This window comes from Pisolithus orientalis (genome assembly GCF_024613125.1).
Source record: "Pisolithus orientalis strain OTSU chromosome Unknown F5J12scaffold_17, whole genome shotgun sequence".
NCBI classification, from domain to species: Eukaryota; Fungi; Basidiomycota; class Agaricomycetes; order Boletales; family Pisolithaceae; genus Pisolithus; species Pisolithus orientalis.
In genome coordinates this window covers 839,005-862,283 of record NW_026260798.1, presented here as the reverse complement: position 1 = coordinate 862,283, position 23,279 = coordinate 839,005, and the positions used below count along the sequence as shown (strand labels likewise).

The 23,279-nt window shown below is 50.6% G+C and overlaps 5 protein-coding genes across 5 annotated transcripts; 3 read left to right on the top strand and 2 right to left on the bottom strand.

Moving 5' to 3' along the window:
* Position 1: 1 nt before the first annotated feature.
* Positions 2–1,440, bottom strand: F5J12DRAFT_942885 (uncharacterized protein; the record flags this gene model as incomplete). Its single annotated transcript, XM_051749707.1, has 3 exons — positions 2–526; positions 553–680; positions 1,194–1,440. 3 exons carry the CDS (start codon positions 1,438–1,440, stop codon positions 2–4), a joined length of 900 nt encoding a protein of 299 aa, XP_051599291.1.
* A 5,771-nt stretch (positions 1,441–7,211) lies between these two features.
* On the top strand, positions 7,212–11,391 carry F5J12DRAFT_913670 (uncharacterized protein; the record flags this gene model as incomplete). Its single annotated transcript, XM_051749098.1, has 9 exons — positions 7,212–7,967; positions 8,032–8,259; positions 8,314–8,463; positions 8,515–8,628; positions 8,684–8,803; positions 8,856–9,015; positions 9,065–9,264; positions 9,318–9,462; positions 9,512–11,391. The coding sequence occupies 9 exons, from the start codon at positions 7,212–7,214 to the stop codon at positions 11,152–11,154; spliced, it is 3,516 nt and encodes a 1,171-aa protein (XP_051599290.1). The 3' UTR covers positions 11,155–11,391.
* Positions 11,392–15,243: 3,852 nt separating this feature from the next.
* Positions 15,244–16,113, top strand: F5J12DRAFT_149317 (uncharacterized protein). The gene is made up of 2 exons (XM_051738159.1): positions 15,244–15,377; positions 15,436–16,113. Exon 2 carries the CDS (start codon positions 15,472–15,474, stop codon positions 16,054–16,056), a length of 585 nt encoding a protein of 194 aa, XP_051599289.1. The 5' UTR covers positions 15,244–15,377; positions 15,436–15,471; the 3' UTR covers positions 16,057–16,113.
* Positions 16,114–16,887: 774 nt separating this feature from the next.
* On the bottom strand, positions 16,888–17,420 carry F5J12DRAFT_913669 (uncharacterized protein; the record flags this gene model as incomplete). Its single annotated transcript, XM_051749097.1, has 1 exon — positions 16,888–17,420. A coding segment is annotated over one exon (531 nt), but the record flags the coding sequence as incomplete, so codon positions are not given.
* A 1,490-nt stretch (positions 17,421–18,910) lies between these two features.
* F5J12DRAFT_913668 (uncharacterized protein) lies at positions 18,911–23,243 on the top strand (the record flags this gene model as incomplete). The annotated part of the gene is made up of 12 exons (XM_051749096.1): positions 18,911–19,171; positions 19,230–19,667; positions 19,761–19,949; positions 20,004–20,153; positions 20,205–20,318; positions 20,374–20,493; positions 20,546–20,705; positions 20,755–20,954; positions 21,008–21,078; positions 21,107–21,153; positions 21,202–21,860; positions 21,929–23,243. The coding sequence occupies 12 exons, from the start codon at positions 18,911–18,913 to the stop codon at positions 22,823–22,825; spliced, it is 3,306 nt and encodes a 1,101-aa protein (XP_051599287.1). The 3' UTR covers positions 22,826–23,243.
* Between the last annotated feature and the right edge of the window lie 36 nt (positions 23,244–23,279).

Here is a 23,279-nt window from a genome sequence, read left to right as displayed (position 1 = left end):
ACTAATGGTTCATCCAGGGGGGCCATACCTCTTCATCTTTTTTCGGCACTGGGGTATAAAGCCAAACAACCACATTCTCGTGCCGGCGCTTCGCCTTCACAGCATCAATGAGCGCCTCATAACCAGCTTCATCGGCAACTTTCTTTCGTGGGGCGCCTTGTGCTTGATTCTCAAACTTCCATTCGAACTTCGAGACTGGAAGCGCTGACACTCGACAAGACAAGGCTTTTGCGACACGAGACTTAAAGGAGAAAAAAGCAGAAGTGGTATCACACTTGAAGGGTCCCTTGGAGGTGATTTTGGTCACCGAGACCTTTGTAGATTTCCCACCTGGTTTTCGAGAGTCCGGAGAGGTAGCCCACACTTGAACATAGACTGTGAACAGTCGTGGTTCGTCTACAGGTGCATCTATTGTTGAACAGTCTTCCTCTGCACTCAGATCTGCTTGAACTTTCGTTTTCTTTCGTTGCTTGGGTTCGCGTTGTGCAGCTTTAGTTCTCTGGTTAACCGCATGAGTAGCAGTAAACTATGGTGGATTTCAGTAGTGCACACCTTTTTCGATGATTTCTGCAGTAATGATTCATCCTCTGAGCGTGAAATTGAGCCGCATTCAGGCTGCTTTCGCCCGCACAAAGTTCTAAATGACATCGGGTTGAGGTTGATGAATGCAGTCCCAGAACCTTTTCCTTGATGGAAAGCGGTCAGTAATAATGCATAGATGAAAGTTATCAGTTACCATTTGACTCTTTGCTATCTGATTGCCACTGATCCTCTACCTCAACACCGTCAGGTGTAAGCGTTCGCTTACCTTACCACTTACCGCTTGCCACTCACGCACCGTAAGCACCGTTCACGCTATCGCTTCACGTCGTCACATCTCCTATTCCCTCGATCGTGCCCTCGTCTAGGCATGCGGATCCCTCCTGCTGTGTTGTACTGTTTAGACCCTAGGAGTATATATACTAGTGCTGCATGTATGCGCAGGTCGTCTCTTCTTTTTCTCTCTTTCCTCTCACTTGCTCTGTTGAGCATCTTGTATCAGCGTATACGCTTGATTGTCTAATCCCACACGCCTGTCCACGTTCTGTCGTCGTTGTGAGCCGTTCTGAATGTACTCACCCCACAGTGGTGAGTTCCATCAGGCTCATCTGCAGCTCCAGCGTCACTCATGGCTGTGAAGTCTTGCTCCTCACAGCTGCTCTCGGCACTGTCAGTGTGGCCAATCATGTTACAGTGGAATTCTTGTGCTTGAAGGGACTCAGCGTGTTGCAAAGTTCCATCCAGAATCTCGACCTGTGCTGTCGGCACTGGCTCTGAAGCCACGGGTGTTGCGGAAAGCGGAAGAGCCCGAAGCTTGTCGACCTTGTCATCATCTGCTGGGGGAAGGTCTCGACGTCGGTTTATTTTGATTGTGAGTTTCTCTCGCTGCTGTTTGGCCATCGCTAGTAGTACGTAGACAAAATGAAGGCGACGAAAGTGCACATTCCTACATTTCCATATCGGGCAAAGCTCACGACGCGCTCACAAATATTTTGTGATTGACATTATTTTCGCAAACCGCTGTAAATTCAGCACGCCAGTGGTCTACTCTGCCCGCCCATCTTCCTCTTCAACTATCATCAGCCGTACTACGCACCTGCTCCCCAGCCCCCCTCTGCGTCACGATTGATAGATGACGCCAAGCACCGACTCTTCTCGTCGTGTCAACGGGCACTAGCGAACCTCATGTACTCCTGGCGAACGCGCTGGCCTTCTGAAGAAATTATCAATGGAGGGGCAAGAGGAACAATCATTGACTTAGTCGATACCATCCTGCACAGGTACCCCCGTGAGTCAGACAGTCACATGAATGGGTTTACCCGGTCGTACGCATTTGCAATCCGCTGTTTCGGTACAGAATTTCGATGCATCTCGGGATATTGAAGTCGACTGCAGGGTTGTCAGCAGTTCCGTCGATGCCGTTCCGTTGCCGAACGTTGGGCCTATATGAGTCGCGTGAGTTGATCACAATCTCTCCCTGGACAACATCTCACCTGTATGATATGCCATACACCAGCATCCTGATTCGATTCTCTAGCGTTTCTCAGTTGATACAAACTGTGCCTTTCGGGCTTATTGTCACCAGCGAGACACCAGCAGGCTAGCCTACTCGCTGGCCATTATTGGATTTCGCGGTATTTGCCCCCTACAAGGCAACGCGAGCGTGATCGATGACTCGCCCCATATGCAATTAAGTGGATTCTCTGTGACGACAGCCTCCACGATACGGTCGACCACCTGTAATCACCAACGACTACTCCTCGTGCGTCGTCGCGACTGTTTCCGTTCTTGCTCTCATCGCTTAGTCCATTGATAGGGTGGCAGTTCGTTCCCATCCTCCGCAGACGCAACTATTTCGAGTCAATAAGAGATTGATTAGGCGAACTCGCAAACATTGCCCTGGAGGCCGTCGTCGTGACGGCGCCTCATTCGAACGAGAAGACAATGTAGATGAAGGATATGACAGTGGAACAGGGCCGACCATCCTGCTGTCTCATTGTTCTTCGTGCACCTGTAGTTACTTACTCGATCATATTCATATTCGAGGATACGATGATGGGGTTATGGAGATAGCATGTCTGAGTCGGTCAGCGAAGGGATAAGGAACGAACGTAAGCCTTAATCTTTTGATTCGGTGGAATCGAATTAGTCTGAGCGTACGTTGCAGTCATAGAGATATCCGCCGAAGCCCGACCGAGCAGGGAGAATGCCACACGTTCTGCCTCTTCCATTCACAACTCTTCAGTCCTGTCGAGAGCAAAGAGACTGGTATATCTGATGGCAATAAACAGGATACAGCATAACTGTACAAAATATTACATTCCGGACTGTCGTAGAAGAGTGTCAGCTTCAGTGCCCCACCCGAAGTGCAACAGAAAACACTCACATTCCGCCTGCCCATCCCCTTGTCACATTTATTCTTTGGAGCTGGACCAAATACCTTGAATTAGCGGGCTTGCCAACCAGCAGTCAAAGAGGCTGGGGCAGAGTAGGGTATTGGCGCACACCTCTGCGGACGAAAGGCAGCTCGAACAAGCGGGTGGCTGTGCCTGTTTAGTTGTTGTTTCCCACTCTGCGTGTTGCCCACACCGCTGGAGAGGCCAGTCATTCCACCTGTGGACGATCGTCCCCTAGGAGACCGAGTGGTGAGTGATCCATTTCTCGTGATTCCAGGTTCCTTGTCTCATACTAACCTGTCACATCCAGATACCCAAACTTGATAGTTCGCCGGACGGTTGAAGCGACGCGAGTTAAGATACACCGGACGCGATGCCATGATCGTATGCTTTACCTTACATGACTCGGGCATAGCTGGTCATACGAGGAAAAGGGAATGAGCTACTGTCTTTCGCAGGGGAGTAGATGCATTTCCTGACACTCTAGCATTTGGACTAGCGTCGTCATCCTAGCCCAGTACTAGTGTTGTGTTGGGGCATTCCCCGCATCTGCAATAGGTACGGCTTCCCCACAGTTCTACACATACACCACGTATATATACGATTCTGATGACATGCTGATCACATTAATTCTGTTGCTCAGGTTGTGTACCACGCGCGCGATTTGAATACCACCCTGCATACCTAGCATGCTCTCAAGTTCCTTTTTCTTGCCACGACGTTATATTCGGAAGATTTGGATTCGCCTACGTTCCTCGCTTGCACAGGGTCCTCCGGGAAGACGATCATATTTAACTGGGATACATTACCTTGAACGCGGAAACAGCCACAAGAGAAGCAAGTTGTAATTCGGTCAGCTAACAGTCGAGGAATAACTGGGGCTAATGTGTCTTGCTGTCCACAACCACAGTTTCTAATTAACAGGCCCGATCTCTACATCGCTGTAGGATATCCCATGGGTGAGCGATGCCGATTAGACGCCCCGGTCTCTCTTCTTGGTTCGTGTGGAGATGGTCCCTTCGGCAACGGGTGAATGCGGCGAGTATGGGTCACTGGGGTCGCAACTGACTGTGCAAGAAGTACGGTTAGCGTCTGCATATATGTGACTCACGGAGTGCAGGAAGCTGACATCGTTGATCAGGAGTTGCGACTATCGCGCCTCCTTTGGGGGATGCGTTTTGTTTTATCACTTACCCAATCATAATCGTGTTTCTTTATGGGCGCCGGGCGCACCGATTGTGGGAGAGATGTGGATTTGGTGGTTGCAAGGATGCTGAACGATACGCGAATCAAGATTGATGATACCTGCATAGAGGGCCCCGGTCAAGGTGAACATCCGCGTAAAAAGCCTTTGGACGTTGAAGGAGGGAGCATATAGGGTCGAGGCTAGAATCGGCGGAGAGGATGGGGGGTTACAATTTGTGGAGTTGACGAACCAACGCGGCACAGACGTGGATACTTCGTTTTGAATCCTATCCTACCTTGTCCGACTCGGGGGCAGCTTACGACTGGCCTTCGGGGGTAAGAGTGACGACGGATAGCCCTACCAGTGGTTGCTTGTTGCATAGATCTCGTAAGTTGTCTTTATAGATGTAGCACGCCAGTCGTCTCGCAGGGAGAACCGTGCCAACGTTCATAGGATTTACCCATATAATGGTGGGCAGTTCGGACATGCATTGAAACTTGGATAATCACGTACCAAACGTCCTCCCTTCGGCCAGCGGAGCCAGCGCCGGCTGGCCCGGAAGATACCCCTGAAATCAAATGTCAGGCTCGCAACTGTGCATATAAAGTCAGCGCGCCAGTCGTCCACTTTGCCCGTCAAACTGCCGCTTCAACCATCATCATCCACGTACTACCCACGTTACCTTCCCGTCCCCCTACGCCACGATTGATGGACGACGTCGAGTATCAACGAATTTAATGCACTCCTGGCAAACGCACTAGCCCTCCCGGGCTGGATAAGCTCCGCAGACGGAGCGATGAGTGGAACAATGCTTGGCCTAGTCGAGACCTCGTCGCAAAGTCACACAAACGTACTCTGTTGATCATCCCCATCCCCAACTTGAGTTATTATCACGGTGTGGCATTTCAATACCTTTCGTGAGAGCTACTAGATCGTGCGGTGAAGGTGACCTTTAACTGGGGTGAGAAGCAAGCGGCAAAGGATAAAGAGAGATGATTGCTTAAGTTACGTGTCGAACTACACCGTGTCCGTGTTGGAAATGGAAATGGATATCACGTTACTTGTCTTGTGTCCTCAGAAAGACGCGGGATGAACGTTTGCTGGGTTGCTGACCATATCGTCGTAGCTTTCAACACTGGCACAAGCACGAAGACAAACAAGGATCCATAGACGGTTTGCGTTGATCAATACACCCGCGCAACGCGACGTTCGCCGCCCTTACCAAAGCGCCCTACGAAATGCGATTTAGCATGTATGATTGTGACGGTGCTGCTCACCCCTGTCAGGCTGCGATGTAGAATATACCAGCTGCATACACACCACGTCGGTAAATTCCGATATCGGTCGTCAGGGCTCACCACTGTACCTCACGACACGGACAAATCCGTCCTGTGTGATGTTGACAGGTGCAATGGTGAACTCGCTGTCTATGAATAGGCTGGTGGAGAGTGTACGTTGCCTTGGACTTGGCGAGACCGATCGCGTAGATGGCGTCTGGTGTCGTACGAATCCAAGAGTACATCACAAGAGACCTGTCACGGTGTCAACGTTTGTCTAGAGAGCTCCACGTACGCGCGACGTTGTTACACGGGCGCTCTATGCGACTGACCGGGTCGACGTTGGTGAGCACAAAAAGTCCCGTGGCCCGCGACCGAAACACGCCCTGATGTAGTCGCTGTATTGTACTTCGCGTGTCTGACCATCAGCAGGGTTGTGGAGGCGACGGTAGCGGAGAAGGTGGCCTGCAGATCTGTCCTACGTGCGCAAGTGGGCCCACCAGGTCCAGAGAGCAGTGCGATATCTGCAAAGGATGTTTATTGGACTATGAGAGGCCAAACCAAGATATCTACTTGAGACGTCGTACACGTCGAATGTCATGATAGGGTGGTCATCGTCATGGGTGCTTAGTTGCTTCTCCACGCTTGTGACAAGTTAGCACTTCCACTGAATATTAGATTGCCCAGTGCCCACCTAATGATCCGTCTGTAACATTAAGTGCAGCGAGGAATCGCTGTGAAGATGAGACCATCATGAAAGTTGGTTTTGAGGGAACGCCGACGGGTCTGAAATGCCAGTCAACCCTGTCGACATTGGTTCGTGCAGTGCCCACCTCACCGCCGCCAATGAGAGCAACGCAAAGAGCAGCCTTCAGCGCAGCATTGAGTCAAAGTGAGGATTTTTTCAGTGCTCCGGCTCCGAGAGCTGGTAATTCATTCCTATGCACTCCTACGAGGCTACGTATCGACAAGTCAGGGGCCGCACGTTGCGGTGGATGAGGTGTTTCCAGTGATGATACTGCTGTTGAATTACATCTTACCTCTCCTATATCACTAGAGTGGCGGACACGTTGACAAGGCTACTGATGGACGTGAGGCAGAGGTGAGGCCCAAATGTGTGTTATCATCGCATGAGGCCTTGGTTTTGTGGGCAGATTCAGATCCCGATAACAGGAAGAGAAGCGCTGAGGGCATCGGCGAGTGTGAGGATACCGTGGAGCCCAAAGATTTGGCGGGTCCGAGAGTGGGGCAGACGGCATTCGGTGGATGCGATGGACAATTTTCTGGGATTGGATGGTTGGCGACATTGCCACGTCTTCCTGCGACACGTTGCCGCCAACCCTTACCCTATGCGTGACCTCGTGCAGACGAAAACCGGATCTTGGAGCTCAGGGATCATTACTGAGACCTGCACTGTCAAACCTTGATCGATGTCCTGATCTTGAAGAACACGATGCTGAGGTCGTGTGAGCTGATCGATATCGATATAGCTTGAGGAACGTGTAGGCCATATATTTGGCGCCGCGAGCAAGTCTATGGTGCATTGTTCTTCTCCCCTCTAAACCACAGGACAAACTGTGTTAGCGAGCTTGTTAGCGATGACGATGGGTGCGTACCAGCAATCAGAGGGGTGAGGCGGTGCTACTGACAGTTCTCTGTGGCGGTCAAGATGCGGAACGGATCGAAATAACTACTCACGATCGAGTATTTGCAGTTGCCTTTGCGGGTGAAGGTCAAATCATAGCAGGATATGGATATGGCGCAGTTTGTCGATGGAAGATCGAAGACGGACGGCAACAAGGGCAAACCATCATGAAAGCGAGTGGCACTGTCTGGTCTGTTGCCGTTTCCCCGGATGGCCGGTGGATCGCGACTGGAAACAGCAGGGCGAGGGCGATCCTTTGGAATGCGGCCACTCATGAAAAAGTGCGCCAGTTCACAGAACACCGCTACCCTGTATATGACGTCGATATCTCGAGCGATGGTACTAAACTTGCCACTGCGGACTACAACCAAGTCGAGATACTCAGCATCCCTTCCGGCGACCGACTCCTCCCTTACCTCTCACATTCTAACATTCTTAATGTCAAGTTCTCTCCGGACGGCACTCGATTTGCGACCATCTCGACGACATATGGTTTCCGTATCTACAGCACCGACGATGGCAATATCATCTTCGATTCAGGACAATACGGTTGCGCCAGCGGTTATCCGCGCTCTTCGTTGGCTTGGTCGTTTGACGGCCAACAACTGTTCGTCGCGAACATAGGCAAGATTATCTGTTTCGACCTTTCTAGCTCTCAATCTTCAGAATGGTCAATCCATGAAGACCAATCCCAGCCATCATTGGCATCCAATGGCAGATTTTTTGCATGTGCCGCAGGTTCATCGGTTTCGCTATGGGATTGTTTGTCCCACACGCAGATCGGTAGTGTTATCACACATACCATACCGGTCCAGTGCGTTGCTCTCTCACCAAGTGGGCGGTATCTCGCATGTGCAAATGGCAACAATATCACAATGCACGATCTCAGAGATGTCCTTTCACTTAGGCGTCTCGGCCATGGTGTAAGTTTACATCCACTCATAAAGCTTGCTTCGCTAACAATTATCATGCTATTCTCCTGCCCAGCATAACACTTTAATTCGTCGCCAGCTCTGCGCTTTTCAGCTTCCACTCATAGTAGTGAGTGACGAGGCCTTCGGGCTGTGGATGCAAGATGACCCAACAAAAACTGAAGTGCTGCTGTCAGCAGAAATTGCGAGCGATCCAAGCCCTAGCCACTACAGGCTAGCAAACCGCGCACTTGTACGAACACGACTGAAAAATCTGGCAGCTGCGATAGAGGATGCCGAAGAGGTGAGTCCGCTTCCTCACTGCTCCATCTGTATGATTGCTCACGTGCACATCAAGTCCCTCCGGGTTCAGCGATCACCTATAGGCCATATCGTGATGGCGATTGCTCTACTTGGCCAGGGCGATCGAGAGGGTGCACTACGCACATTCGACTTTGCATTTCATAATTGTGAGCTGCACGACATCAGATTTCTTTCACTGTTGAAGGTGCGCCAAGTGATCTAGATCGCTTTCACAATTAATCTACGTTCCGTTCAGTCGATCCTTGTGTTCGAATCCGGAAATCAAGAAGACGGGATCACGCGCGCAGAGGACCTTGTTACAGCAGCGGACAATGATGACGACGACGACGCCACATACCTCTACACTTGGGTACGTGCGTTGCGTGACGCAGGCATATAAGTATCGCTGCTTATTCACCGTACAGGTGCTTGGAGTCATGTACCTAAAGAAGGGAAGTTATGGACATGCGATACCATTAATCGAGCGTGCGAAAAGTCTAGCCCCCAAGGGCAGACACTGTCCTCCTTTAGTGACGATTTCGCTCGTAGGTCTTCTGCTGCTACTAGCACTGCCTATTAATGCACCCTTTCATGAAGGTATTTGGTTGGAGTTTCAATGGACTGGATGGAGTTGCTCAGCAACGTCTATGTGAGGCCCTCTATGCTGAAGGACGTGCAGCCGAAGCCACGGAGATCCTCCTCAATATCATTCAGACATCAGACAAGGAGGGAAATGCAATTGCAGGTTGGATTGCAGGTATGTCTTATAAATGCTAATTGATGTGCACGTTCATGTCTGTCGTCAGACTTCACCAAAAAATGTGCTGTGATGCTTGAGCATGCTGGCGACGATGTGTTCGGATCTTCAAAATATGATGAAGCAATAGCGCAGTACTCTGCTGCGTTGTCCCTCCGCCCTCAAAGTCCTGCGTGTCTGCTTATCAAACGAAGCAGAGCTCGAGCTGCGAAAGAGTTGTGGGAGGATGCACTACAGGATGCGAACGAGGTATGTGCAGTATCTTTCTTGTGTGAGTGGGTTCTCCTACAATTGCTGTATAGGCGGTGAAAGTGGATCCCTCTAGCCCTTGGGGCTATGAGGCCAAGCACCTGGCGCTTCATGGTGCAAAGCAATATGACGAGGCAATTGAGGCTTTCGAGTCTATGCTACACAACATCGAACAGTCGCATGACCCTGAAATCATCCGTAGGTATCTCCTGTATGATGCCAACATCCACATATAACAGTTTCACAGAACTGCGTAAGAACTACATTTCACCATCCGACGCGATTGCGGCTACCGATTCCATCGTCCGCGAGATCTGTTGTCCCTTCGTCGTCATTGATGTCACTACTGGTCGCCTTTGTGACGAGACCGAGCGGATGGGTATATTCAAGGCTGATCAGAGCTTCAAGGCACTTGTGTCATCCATGACGAAAAAAGTGGACGAGACGCGGATCCGACCTGTGGTTAAAAGCTTTTTCGGATACGTCATGTTCTCGCATGCGTGGGAGGGGAAGGAGCCGTCGTTCCAGGACGTCAAGCTAGTCAAATCCGTGTGGGACCTTCCGTTCCAGGATGTCAATGAAGTCAAACCCGTGTGGGGCCTTCCCAAAACGCGCTTGAACAAGAAGTTGCGCGATTTCTGTCAGGAATCGAGCAGGCTCGGTTACAATTGGGCCTGGTCGGATACGTGTTGTATCGACAAGTCCCAGAGCGCCACTGTTACCCTATCCGAATCCCTTACTTTGATGTACAAATGGTATGCGAATTCGGCGGCCACGCTTGTATACCTTGCCGGTGTAGCCCATCCGTCCAAACCTGGGGACCTTGCACGTAGCTTTTGGATGACGCGAGCTTGGACTTTACAAGAGCTTCTCTCACCAGAAGTTATCCTGTTCTATGACTCCGAGTGGAAACCATACCTCGGCGATATTGGTATGAACCACAAGCAATCTCCGGTAATCATGCAAGAACTAGCAGAGGCTATCAAGATTCCTTCCGGAACCATCGTCACGTTCTCTCCAGATGATCTTGGGGTTCGCGAAAAGCTTCGTCTCGCTTCTACACGCAATGCGACGAGGGAGGAAGACGTCGCATACTCCCTCATCGGCATATTCAAGTCCGATATCAGACCCCACTATGGCGAACGATCCGACGCTCTCGGGCATCTCTTGGAGGAGATCGTGGCTCGCACCGGCGAGGTCACCGTGCTTGCGTGGTCAGGAAAGCCATCGTCATACAATAGTTGTCTCCCGGCCTCCCTTTCTGTTTACAACGAAACTCCTTACAACCCTCCGTTACTCGAAGGGGAAGAAATGGAAAGTTGCATCATGAAGCTACGTAACAAGTTGCCCAGGAAAGAAGCGCGGATTATATATAATAAAATCCACGGTCTCTCCCCCGCCCGTTTTGCAACCCGACGTCTGCACCTTCCGTGCATCATCTTCCCTGTGAGAAGTCTCGACAAGCCGTGCGGAAGCAATGACAAGTTATATCGTGCGCAGGTATCGGGGCTTGGCGAGGTGGAATTCACGACCGCAGACCAGCTCTCGCTGAACGGGACACAGAAGTTCGTCTTCGCGCATCCGTGGATCGATTATATCCGAGGTCTGAACAGTGGGATTACCTGGGGAGATGACTCGGAGTCTGATCCTGATTCTGACTCGGATGAAGTTGCACCATCACCCACTGTCCCCGCACGACAGGTTGACAACTATACGCGGGCACTGGAGATGGTTGCTCGCCTCGGACAGCCGTTCAACGCGTTTCTTTTTGTGCAACAGTTGAATGGAACGTACAAGAGGGTCGCTGCCGAGAGGGAGATTGTCGTCTCGGGACCCGGAACCAACATTACCTCCAAGAACATCCGAGTGAAAGTGCTAGAAATCCTTTGACGTCTATGTGCTAGTTGTTACGTCTGGTCTATCTTGCTTTCTTTTCTGGCCATTTTTGCGTTCGTATTGTTTGTGCTGTTTTCGTAGCCTCTGTTCATTGTCCTTATCATACCCCTGCTCGCATTGTCATATTTGTACCTGTTCGAAAATTCTGAACGATACATGAATTGAACTTGATAATACCCCCGTAACCCGAGGGACCCGACCGAAAGTGGGTGTCCGCGTATAAAGTTTTGGGATACGGAGCACGTGAAAGTTGAGGCCAGAATCGGTGGAGGGGAGGGTGACTGGGCTCATGGAGTTGATGAACCGACCATGTATCGACACCGCTCTTTCGTTTTATACGTTTTGAATCCTACCCTACCTTGTCCGAGCCGGGAGTAGCTTACGGCTATAGCTTTCGAGGGTAAGGGTGACAACGGAGAGCCCTGCCAATATTAGTCGTCCGGAAGAACCTTCAGAATCGGATGTTAGCCTCCCAGTGGTCCTTGTAAATGCAGCACCTCAGTCGTCTCTGAGAGAGAACCCTACCAACGTTGTGTAGACTCTACACATATTATAATCAGCAGTCCGAATATGTATTGAAACCCGGATGATCACGTACCGAGTTCCATCCTTTCAGCGAGCCGGCAGCCAAAAGGTGGCTGACCCGGAAAGTTCCCCCCAGAAATCAGATGTCAGGCTCCCGACTGTCCATATAACTTCAGCACACCAGTCATCTACTCTGCTCACCCTTCTTCTTCAACCATCATTATCAACGTACTTCGTATGTACCCTTCCTCGTACGTCGCGATTGATGGATGACGCCGAGCTCCGATTCTTCCCATCGTGTCAACGGACACCAACGAACTTCATGTACTCCTGGCAAACGCGCTGGACCTTCCGGGCAAGAGAAGGCCTACAGACGGAGAGATTAGTGGAGCAACCCTTGGCCTAGCTGATACCATCCTGCACAGGAATCCCCGGCGGTCGAATACTCTGCATGGATTGGCTCGCCCTGTCGTTCTTCTCTGCAGTCTACTGTCGCAGTACGGAATTTCAATGCGTCTCAGGATACCGAAGACGTGACTGCAGGGGTATCAGCAGTTTGATCGATGCTGTTCCACGGTCGAAAAGGAGTACATGCGTTGGTCCTAAATCGCATGAGTTTATCGTTACATATCTCTCCCTAGACGACATCTCACCTCGGTGATACACCACATAACACCTGGCTTCAGGCACACCACCGGACTATTAGCCCGCTTGGTCAACATGCAGCAGCTTCGCACTGCATTCACCCCCGGCAAGATGACGAAGTGAGCGTGATCCGATGACACGCCCGATACGCAATTAAGTGGCTTCTCGGATGACCATTTGCGATCATCAACGGCTTGCTTTCGTACGTCGTCATGGCTTTTTCCATTCCTGCTCTCGTCATTTAGTCCACTGATAGGACGCCAGTTCGTTACCTTCCTGTGCGGACGCAACTTTTCTAGGTCACTGAGATAGATGAGACGAACCTGTCGCGCTTGTGGGGTCCCAGAGGTGCGTTTTGTGGACCCTGCGTAGCTGGTGACACTATGGAGGGAGTTAATATCTACGACTACGGCACAGGTCATTACTCACAAGCATTGGCCCGGAAGTGGCCGTCGAGAGAGCATTTCATTCGAATGCGAAGACAGTGGAGTTAAAGGATATGGTGGTAGCACAAGGTCCACCATCTGCGGTTTCATTGTTCTTCGTGCGCCCGTCGTTACCCAATCATATTCATATTTGTGGGTACGACAGATGGCACGTTGAGTCTGCCAGCGAAGAGATAAGGATGGAAGAGGAAGAGAAACGAATGTAAGCCCGTGAGATATGACGTGAATCTTGTTGATTTGTTAGAATCGGATTCTACATACCTACTGCGGGCGTATGTTACAGTAGACCGAGCAGGGAGAACGTCACACGTTCCGCGTCTTACGCTCACAACTCTTCAGTCTTGTCGAGAGCAAGGAGACTGGTAAATCTGATAGCAATGAACAGGATACACCATAACTGTACACAATATTACATTCCGGGCTGTCGTAGCAGAGCGTTAGCATTTCGGTGCCCTAGCGGAAGTGCAACAGAAAACACTCACATTCCGTCTCCCCATCCCCTTGGCCCTCTTATGTATTCTCGGGTGCTGGACCGAATACCTTGAATTCATGCGCCTCACCTTCTCTCAGTGTTAACACCGATGTCATGTTCCCACATCGATAGCAATAATTAGGTGTGGACCATATGGTGACTAGGGCGTTGGTGTAGCCTTCTTGAACGAGTTGGTGGGTGCGGGCGATAAAGACTGAGTGAGTTGACGTGGCTGAACTGTGAAGATGGTAGGCTGAGCATATGCGATGTACCTGAACGGCAGGAACGACGCACTTCTCGAGTTACATATTCCCCGAATAGCCAGCCTGCACCGCGAGGAATTACAGCCCAATTATCATTATCGATATTTTCAGGATCTCTTCACATGAGGTGTATGCATAACGTTTCTCCATCGATGATCTAAGATGGGTCACAAGTGATGTTCGTCAGGGATGTGTGGTGACGTACTGCAGCGAGGTTCAGATAGTCGAACACATTACAGCGGGCTTTCCACACTCCGGCACTTTCCATATTTTTGTTGGCATTCGTCTGGGGAGAGAATTTAGCATCAGGGTGAAGAGTGAATGCAGGGAAAAACCATAGCACCCGTAGACTCGTGTGATCTGTCGACTTTCCTGATTGCCTCGCCTTGTCAGGATATCTGAGAACATTTCAACGGTCGCCCTTCCCTCCACTTCAGTTTCAGTTTTTCTCTTTCTTTCTCTGCACACGGAACTTGCATGGTCTGGAATGGACGGTCACGTGGTTGGTCTATGCGCTTGTACTTGTAGAGGTGTTTGTCTTTGTTGACCCTCAGTCATTGTGTTCACAACACTCGGTGAGCGTGTCTATTCAGTTTTCCCGCAGGTTATGTGTCCCGCCTCTGCGAGTCCGATGTGAGGATAAAATAGGGCGAAGGACACGTTTCTTTTGACGTACAAACAGCTATAATGGATGTAAGTTGCAATTCGGCCTGCTGACAGTCGAGGGATAACTAGAGCTAATGTGTCTTGCCGTCCAGAACCAATGTCTAATCAATAGGCCCGATCCCGATGTCGCTCTAGGATATCCCATGGTGTGATCGACGTCGATTAGACGCGATACTGTTCAGGGAGTCCGCGTTCTGCATTTGCAATCTTGGTCCGAGGGTAACCATGAGAAACTCATCTGACACTTTGTCGATCCGTGGTGTCCCCGCTAGCGTGAGAGACATGACTGAACTTCGACCCAGTGCCGAAGCTAACATGCTTCAAATCTTAGCCATCAGAATAGTCAAAGCACGTAAGTTTGGGTGCAACAACGGCTTCCGTGACTGGCTGGGCGTCCGGAAATCTTCTGAGTATCTGGAAGTTAGTCCTAGGCACGCCCGACGTTGCGGTCCGCATAGCTGGCGGTTTGTTGACCAGCTAATTAAACAATGCCAGCCAGGTTCCTCCAAATACATCACCCCACGCGGTAAACTGACCTAAATCGCCTACCGTTCCTTGTCTTTTACCATTCTGCTCACCTGCCTGACGATGGATGTCAGCGACTGGGGTATCCTTTCGTGATGCGACACCTTCGTGCACATCTCGGTAAATAACTGGTACGAATGTGTCCGTCTGCCACTGCCACTCCTTCCTCCAAGGTATGCATGACCGTTGTTCTGTACGACACACATTTGACTGATCTGGGTTCGTAGATTTTCGCGACGAGCTGGAAGAAAGAGGAGTTGGTTGAATACGACTGGTACAACTTCACCGGATCAAGTTTCCACTCTTCGAAGATTCTTCTTGACACCGATCCAGTTCGTGCAGTCATCCACGAGTTTGGATCTTCTTCCATTGAGCGCCATCCTCGGGACTGTCTAGCTACTCACTCGCCATTCCTCTACCATGGGCATAAGTGTCTCCCATGTTGACTCACTCCCTCTCATTCACTCGCACACGGTACTCGCTGCGAATCCTGTGTTAGACAATTTTCTATCGTTTTCCCTGCCGAATTACATTGCAGGAACTTTCGTATGGATCGGGGGTGGTTTATTCTGGCTGGATATCATCGTTCAGAGTGTCCGGCATGCTGAGTGTAAGCACTCTCTCGAATCTGAAAACACCATCCTGAATCCTACATACCTCAAAACCTTCCACCATGTAAGCCTCTACTCATGCTTCGTTCGTGTTTAACTTAACCCCCTCGCATCACCAATAGCTTGAATAATACGTGTAAAGTACTATCGGAGCATCGATGCCTAGTGCTTGCTTTCTCGTTGGTGTACTTTTCTTCACCAGGTTCGCTGACACACTCGGCTGCAGGAAGACCATTATCGCTACAAGTCAGTCCTATCTGGATCGTTGGTGCCACACCGCAAGGCGCTTCTGTAATGGGTTGTTGATTCGCCACGCGGTTGATTGTCTTCTTAGTACCTATCGGGCGTTCAGTCGAAGTTCAGCCATGTTCAAAGATATACTCTCAATCTCGGGTCTGACGTGGAAAGTGGGCGTGCACTCGACCAGAAATTTTTCGGGGTGCGGCATGTCACCCTGGGTGCGAGTATCGCACACACTTTTCACGTCCGAGGTTCAGTTCGGCGACTCTGAATCTGTCCCAGCAGACCATTGGACAAGCCTTAAGGGTGGAACTGCATGTGGTTTTTACTCTCGTCACACTAGAGATTCCAATCTTCTTGTGTGGTGGCTCAACCAACACTTGGAGTCGGGCCAACCAAGGTTATCCGTGCAACTCTCAGGTCTCTGCTCAACGAGAACTGTGGCATGCTCGTTGTCCGAATCATCGCTAGAATATCCGTCAAGCCGATATCTTTGGCCGTAAAATGACCATCATCGCCACTAGTATCTTCTGGATCATCTGTGGTACATCCCAACGTGCTTCTGTGGTAGGTGGCTTGTTCCTCACGAGCTCAATCGTCTTTTTAGTATCTATGATTTAACTTGGTCGCAATCGCCGCATACTCGTGGTTGGTCGTATTATCACTCGAATCTTTGCCGGTATCTCCTGTGCCATCAAGTTGCACCTGTCTACTAATCGGAAATCACCACTCCAGCCATCCGTGGTCGTCCTGTCCCCCACCAATAAATGATCTATCACATGAGGTGGTATCGTGCTGCGTACTCTTTCCAACTCGAGCACCCTCATATCGACGGCATTGTCCCTTTCCGTACAGCGTACTCTATGGGTCTCCAAATGATAATGTACCCACCATCATCCTTGAAATGAGATCCAAGGAGTGTGTCTGACTGGTCGATATGGCCAGTGTGTCGGTAGCAATCCTTTCCATCATATTTATCGTAGAGACGTTGACCGTAACGACGTCAAAGCTAGCTTACTTATGTAAAACATGCATACCTATGTCCGCTCTTATACCGAGGCAGAATCCATCCTTCTGTTGTGAATGGCGTATATTCATAACATGACATAACACTCGGTCCTCGAATATAAGTTCGTGCACGAAAACCTATACATTTTACACTGCGAGGGCTTCCGAGCAATGCAATTTGATACCGACAGCCACTAGCATCGTGACGGCCCCAAGTCACTTGTGCCGGTACATAAATTAGGAGCGTCTCTACGAACAAATGCCTACACCCTATCCTACCCCGAATACCATCTCCGCGATGTAGAATACACCAGCTGTATACGCACACACGTCGGTAAATTCCCATATCGATCGTAAGGACACCATTGTACCTCATCACACGGGCAGACTCGTCCTGTGTGACGCGATAAACTGTCTCGTCTGCGAGTCCGATATCTGGCATAAGGAGAATAAAACGGGGCAGGTCCTTTGCGAGGTTTACAGGGATGTTGACAGATGCAATGGTGGAACCGTTGTCTATGGACACACTGGTGACATGGAGAGTGTATGCTGCGTTGGACTTGGTGAGACCGATCATGGTGTCAACGTATCGTTGTAAAGGATACTGGGCAAACCCATTGTCTAGAGAGTCCCGTGCACACGCGGCGTCGTTAGACGGGCGGTCTATACAACTGACCGTGTCGTCATTTGTGAGCGCAAAGAGCCCCGAACCCCCCTCGACCAAAATCCGCCCCGTTGTGATCACTGCGCGTTTGAGCGCCAACGGGGTTGTGGAGGCGACGTTAGAGGAGAAGGTGGACTGTGGAGGTGCCGCACGTGCGCAGGGCGGACCCACCAAGTCCAGAGAGCAGCGCGACATCTGCAAAGGATGTTTATTAGACTACAAAACGCCAGACCAAGACACGCACTTGAGTGGTAGTACACGTCGAATGTCATGGTGGGGTCGTCATCGTGGTGGATGCTCCTCCATGCTTGCGACGAGTTAGCACTTCCACTGAATATTAGATCGCCTAGTGCCCACCTAATGTCCCGTCCGTAACACTAAGTGCAGCGAAGACCTTGCTGTGAAGATGAGACCGTAATGAAAGTTGGCTTTGAGGGAACGCCGACGAGTGTGAAATGCCAGTCAACCACGTTGACATCGGTTATCGCAGTGCCCACCTCACCGCCGCCAATAAGAGCGACGCAAAGAGCAGCCTTCAGTGCAGCATTGAGTCAAGGTAAAGATTTTTTCAGTGCTCCGGCTCCGAGAGCTGGTAATTCATTACTATGCACTCCTACGAGGCTACGTATCGACAAGTCAGGCGCCCCACGTTGCGATGAATGAGATGTTTTCCGGTGACGATATTGCTGTTGTAATACATCTTACCTCTCCTATCTCGCTGGAGTGGCGCACACGTTGACGAGGCTATTGATGGACATGAGGCAGAAGTGAGGCCCGGGCGTGTGTTATCATCGTGTGAGGCTTTGGTTTTGTGGGCAGATTCAGATCCCGGTGAGAGGAAGAGAAGCGCTGAGGGTATCGGCGAGTGTGAGGATAGGGTGGGGCCCGAAGATTTGGCGGGACCGAGGGTGACGCAGAGGGCATTTGGATGGTTGGCGATATTGCCACGTCTGCCTGCGACACGTTTCCGCCAACCCTTGTCCTATGCGTGATCTCGTGCAGACGAAAACCAGATCTTGTGGGGCTCAGGGATCATTACTGAGACCTGCATTGCCAAACCTTGATCGACATCCTGACCTTGAAGAACAGGATGCTGTGGCCGCGTGAACTGATCGATATCGATATAGCTTGAGGGACGTGTAGGCCATATATTGGGCGTCGTGAGCAAGTCTACGATGCATCGTTCCTCTCCCCTCTAAACTACAAGACAGACTGTGTTAGCGAGCTTGTTAGCGATGACGATGGGTGCGTACCAGCAGTCGGACAGACTGAGGCGGGCCCACTAACAGTTCGCTGTTGCGGTTAAGATGTGAAACGGATCGAAATCGGATCTGAGAGTGTGACGGTCGCAGGACTTGGTCACACTAGTAAGAGTGTTTCCGTCGAAAGGTCTCAAGCGTCGTTCGTCAGAACTGGCCAAGGGTCTCTCGATAAAAAACTGCTCCCTCCTACCTACTACATGAGTCTTTATATACCTACGTACATAAAGGACTGTACTAAAGAGGAAGTATCAAGGCTGACATATTGTACTTGGTTCCGTTGTCGTATCCGCGGGAGCGCGGGTCGTTACAGAGAGCGAAGTATGGGGAGTCGTCTTTGCGGGCGAAAGTCGGGTAGTAGGAGGATATACGAACGGCGAAATTCGTCGATGGAAGAATAAAGACGGACAGCAACAGGATCCAACCATGGAAGCGGGTGGCCATGTCTATTCTGTTGCCGTATCCCAGGATGGCCGGTGGATCGTGTCCGGAGACGGCGGAAAGAAGGCGACTCTCTGGAATGCAGCTACTCATGAAAAAGTGCGCGAGTTCACAGAACACAGTGACAGTGTATTTGGGGTCGATGTCTCGAGCGACGGTACTAAACTTGCCACTGCGGACAAGAGCAATGTCCAGATATTCAGCATCCCTTCCGGTGACCGAATCCATCGCCTCGAACACTTTTCCGTTTCTGGTGTCAAGTTCTCCCCGGACGGCCGCCACTCGATTTGCTACCGTCTCGAAGACACAAGGTTTCCGTGTCTACAGCACCGACAATGGCAACGTTTTGTTCAATTCAGGTGCAAGCGGTTGCGTCGGCGATGATTTCGTCACTCCGTTGGCCTGGTCCCCCAATGGACAGCAACTGTTCGTCGCGAACAAAGGCAAAATCATCTGTTACAACCTTTCCAAGTCCTTATCTTTGGAATGGTCGATCCATGAAAACCAAACCCAACCATCTATAGCATGTAATGGCAGATTCATTGCATGTGCTGCAGGTTCATTGGTTTCGCTATGGCATCGTGTGTCCCACAAGCAGATTGGTGGCATTATCTCACGCATCGCGAAGGTCGAATGCGTCGCTCTCTCACCAAGCGGGCGGTATCTCGCATGTGGAAATGGCAAGAATATTACATTTCATGATCTCAGAGATGTCCTTTCACTCGACTATTTCAACCATGGCGTAAGTATACATCCACTCATGAAGCATGCTTCGCTAACAATCTTCATATTATTCTTGTGCCTGCGTTAACCTGTCATCAACTGCGCTTCTCAGCTTCCGCTCGTAGAAATGGACCCCACGGCCTTCCAGTCATGGATGCGGGATGACCCGACGCAAACCGAGAAGCTACTCTCAGGGGAGATTGTGACTGCTTCAAGCCCTAGCCACTACATTCTGGCGAACCGCGCACTTATACAAACACGATTGAAACATTTGGCACCTGCGATAGAGGACGCCAAAGAGGTGAGCCCGCTTCCTCACCACTGCATGTGTATGGTTGCTCACACGTACCTCAAGTCCCTCCGGGTTCAGCGATCACCTGTAGGCCATATCGTGATGGCCCTTGCCCTCCTTGGGCAGGGCGATTGGGAGGGTGCGCGATGTACGTTCGACCTTGCATTTCATGATTGTGAGCTGCATGACCACAGAATTCTCTTACTATTGAAGGTGCGCGGGGTGATCTGTGTCATTTTCACCATTAATCTACGTTCCGCTCAGGCGATCCTTGTGTTTGAATGTGGATATCAAGATGAAGGGATAATGCGTGCGGAGCATCTTGCTACCATAGCGGGCGAGGACAACGATGACAATGGCACCTACCTTTATACTCAGGTGTGTGCCTCGTGTGATGCAGACGTATATGCATCACTGCTGATACATTTCGCAGGTCATTGCCGTTATGTACATAAAGAAAGGGGTTTATAGACGTGCGATATCACTGATTGAGCACGCGAAGCGCCTGCCCCCCAAGGTCGAATGGTGGCCTTCGCTAGTGACGATCTTGCTCGTAGGTCTTCTGCTGTTACTAGCACCACCTATTAATTCAACCCTCCATGAAGATATCCGGGTGGAGTTTTAACGGATTGGATATCGCTGCTCAGCAACATCTATGTGAAACCCTTTATGCTGAAGAACGTGCAGCCGAAGCTACGGAGATCCTCCTCAATATCATCCGGACAGCAGACAAGGAGAGAGACGTAATTCCGGGTTGGATCTCAGGTGTGTCTTGTAACTTCTAGTTGACGTGCACATTCATATCTGTCACCAGACTTCACCCGAAAATGTGCTGCCACGCTTGAGCATGCTGGCGACAGTGCTTTCGGATCTTCAAAACACGACGAAGCAATAGCACAGTACTCTGCTGCGTTGTCCCTCAGTCCTCAAAGTCCCACAAGTCTGCTCATCAAACGGAGCAGAGCTCAAGCTGCGAAAGAGTTGTGGGAGGATGCACTGCAGGACGCGAATGAGGTATGCATGGTATCTTCCTTGTATGAGTGGGTTCTCCTACAATTGCCGCATAGGCGGTGAATGCGGATCCCTCCGGCCCTTGGGGCTACGAGGCCAAGCACGTGGCGCTTCATGGCACGAAGCAGTATGACGGGGCGATTGAAGCTTTCAAGTCCATGCTACACAGGAATGGGACAGTCCCATGACCCCGCAATCATCCGTATGTACCTCCTATAGGAGGTGACACCCACAGATAACCATTTCACAGAACTCCGTAAGACCTACATTTCACCATCCGACACGATTGTGGCAATCGGTTCTGTCGTCAGCGAGATCTGTCGTCCTCTTGTCGTCATTGATGTCACTACTGGTTACCTTTGCGGCGAGACTGAGCGGATGAGTATTTTCAAGGCTGATCCGAGCTTCAAAGAACTTGTTTCATCCATGACGAAAAATGTGGATAAGACGCTGATCCGACCTGTGGTCGAAAGGTTTTTCGGATACGTCATGTTCTCGCACGCATGGCAGGGGACGGAGCCGTCGTTCCAGGATGTCAAGCTAGTCAAATCCGTGTGGAACCTCCCGGACACACCCCTGAATAACAAGTTGCGTAATTTCTGCCAGGAAACGCGCAGGCTTGGTTACCGTTGGGCGTGGTCCGATACGTGTTGTATCGACAAGCTTAACAGTTCTATCCTCAACGAATCCCTTACTTCAATGTACAGATGGTATGCGAATTCGGCAGCCACACTTGTGTTCCTTGCTGGCATAGCGCATCCGTCCAAACCTGGGAACCTTACATGTAGTAAATGGATGACCCGAGCTTGGACATTGCAAGAGCTTCTCTCACCAAACGTCATCTGTTTCTATGACTCCGAGTGGAAACCATACCTCGGTGATATTGGCATGAACCACAAGCAATCCCCGGTGATCATGCAAGAACTAGCAAATGCTATCAAGATTCTGCCCGGAACCATTCTTCTTCTTCTCTCCAGACGATCTTGGGGTTCGCGAAAAACTTCGTCTCGCTTCTACACGCAATGCGACTAAAGGAGGAAGACATCGCATACTCTCTGATCGGGATATTCAAGTCTGATATCAGGCCCCATTATGGCGAACAATCCGACGCTCTTGGACACCTCCTGGAGGAGATCGTGGCTCGCACCGGCGAAGGCACCGTACTTGCTTGGTCAGGGTCGTCATCGTCGTACAACAGCTGTCTCCCGGCTTCCGTTTCCGTCTACAGCCAAATTCCTTACACCCCTCCGTCACTCGAAGGAGAAGAAAAGGAAACACGCATCACAAAATTACGTGGGAAGTTACCCCAGGAAGTTGTCCTAAGTATTTACAATCAAATCAACTTTCTTCCGCCTGCGCGTTTTGGTACCCGACGTCTACATCCTCCATGCGTCATCTTCCCTGTCAGAAAACTGGAGCTACGCAGTGGCAGTGAGAAGCTGCATCGTGCCAGGGTATCAGGGCTTGGAAAAGTGGAGTTCTCGACTGCCGACGATCTCCCGCTGCATGAGGCACAAACATTTATCCTCGTACATCCGTGGATTGATCATATCCGAGGTCCCGACAGTGTGATTGCCTGGGGAGATGACGCGGAGTCTGATGCTGACACCAACTGCGATTCGGATCACGACATTGAGTCGGATGGAGATGGGCCGTCTTCGCCGTTACACGCTATCCCCCCTGAAGTTCACGGCTATACCCGAGCACTGCAAGTGATTGCTCGCCTCGGACAGCCGTTCAGCGCGTTGCTGCTCCTACAGCAGCCAAAGGGAGAGTACAGGAGGGTTGCCACAGAGGAAGAGATTGTCATTTCAGGACTTGGAACCAACATCACACCCACGAACATTCGGGTGGGGGTGTTAGAAATCCTTTGACGTGTATATGGGGAATTGCTGGTCGTTAAAGTTGGTCTGTCTTTCTTCCTTTAGCGGTCATTTTTGTATTCGTATCTTCGTGCTGTTTTCGTGGTGTTTTCTCGTCGTCCTCATCATACCCCTCCCCATGTCCTCATATCTGTTATTTATATGTAGATACGCATGATCAGCCAATGTACTGACACGATATATTCATCTGATACGTATTCCACAACAATCCCGACAATTCGTTGTCCAGAACTCTTTGGAATATGTGGTTTGTTCTGCTACTTAACCGGTCATATTCGTGTTCTTTTATGACTGTCAGGCGCCACCGAACGTGGGGGAAATGGGGAGTCGGCTGTTGCATGGCACGTTCGCAAATTCCGAACGTTACATGAGTTAAGGTTGATAACACCTCCGTAACCCGAGGGACCCGGTGAAGGTGAATGTTTGCGTGTAAAGCTTTGGGGTA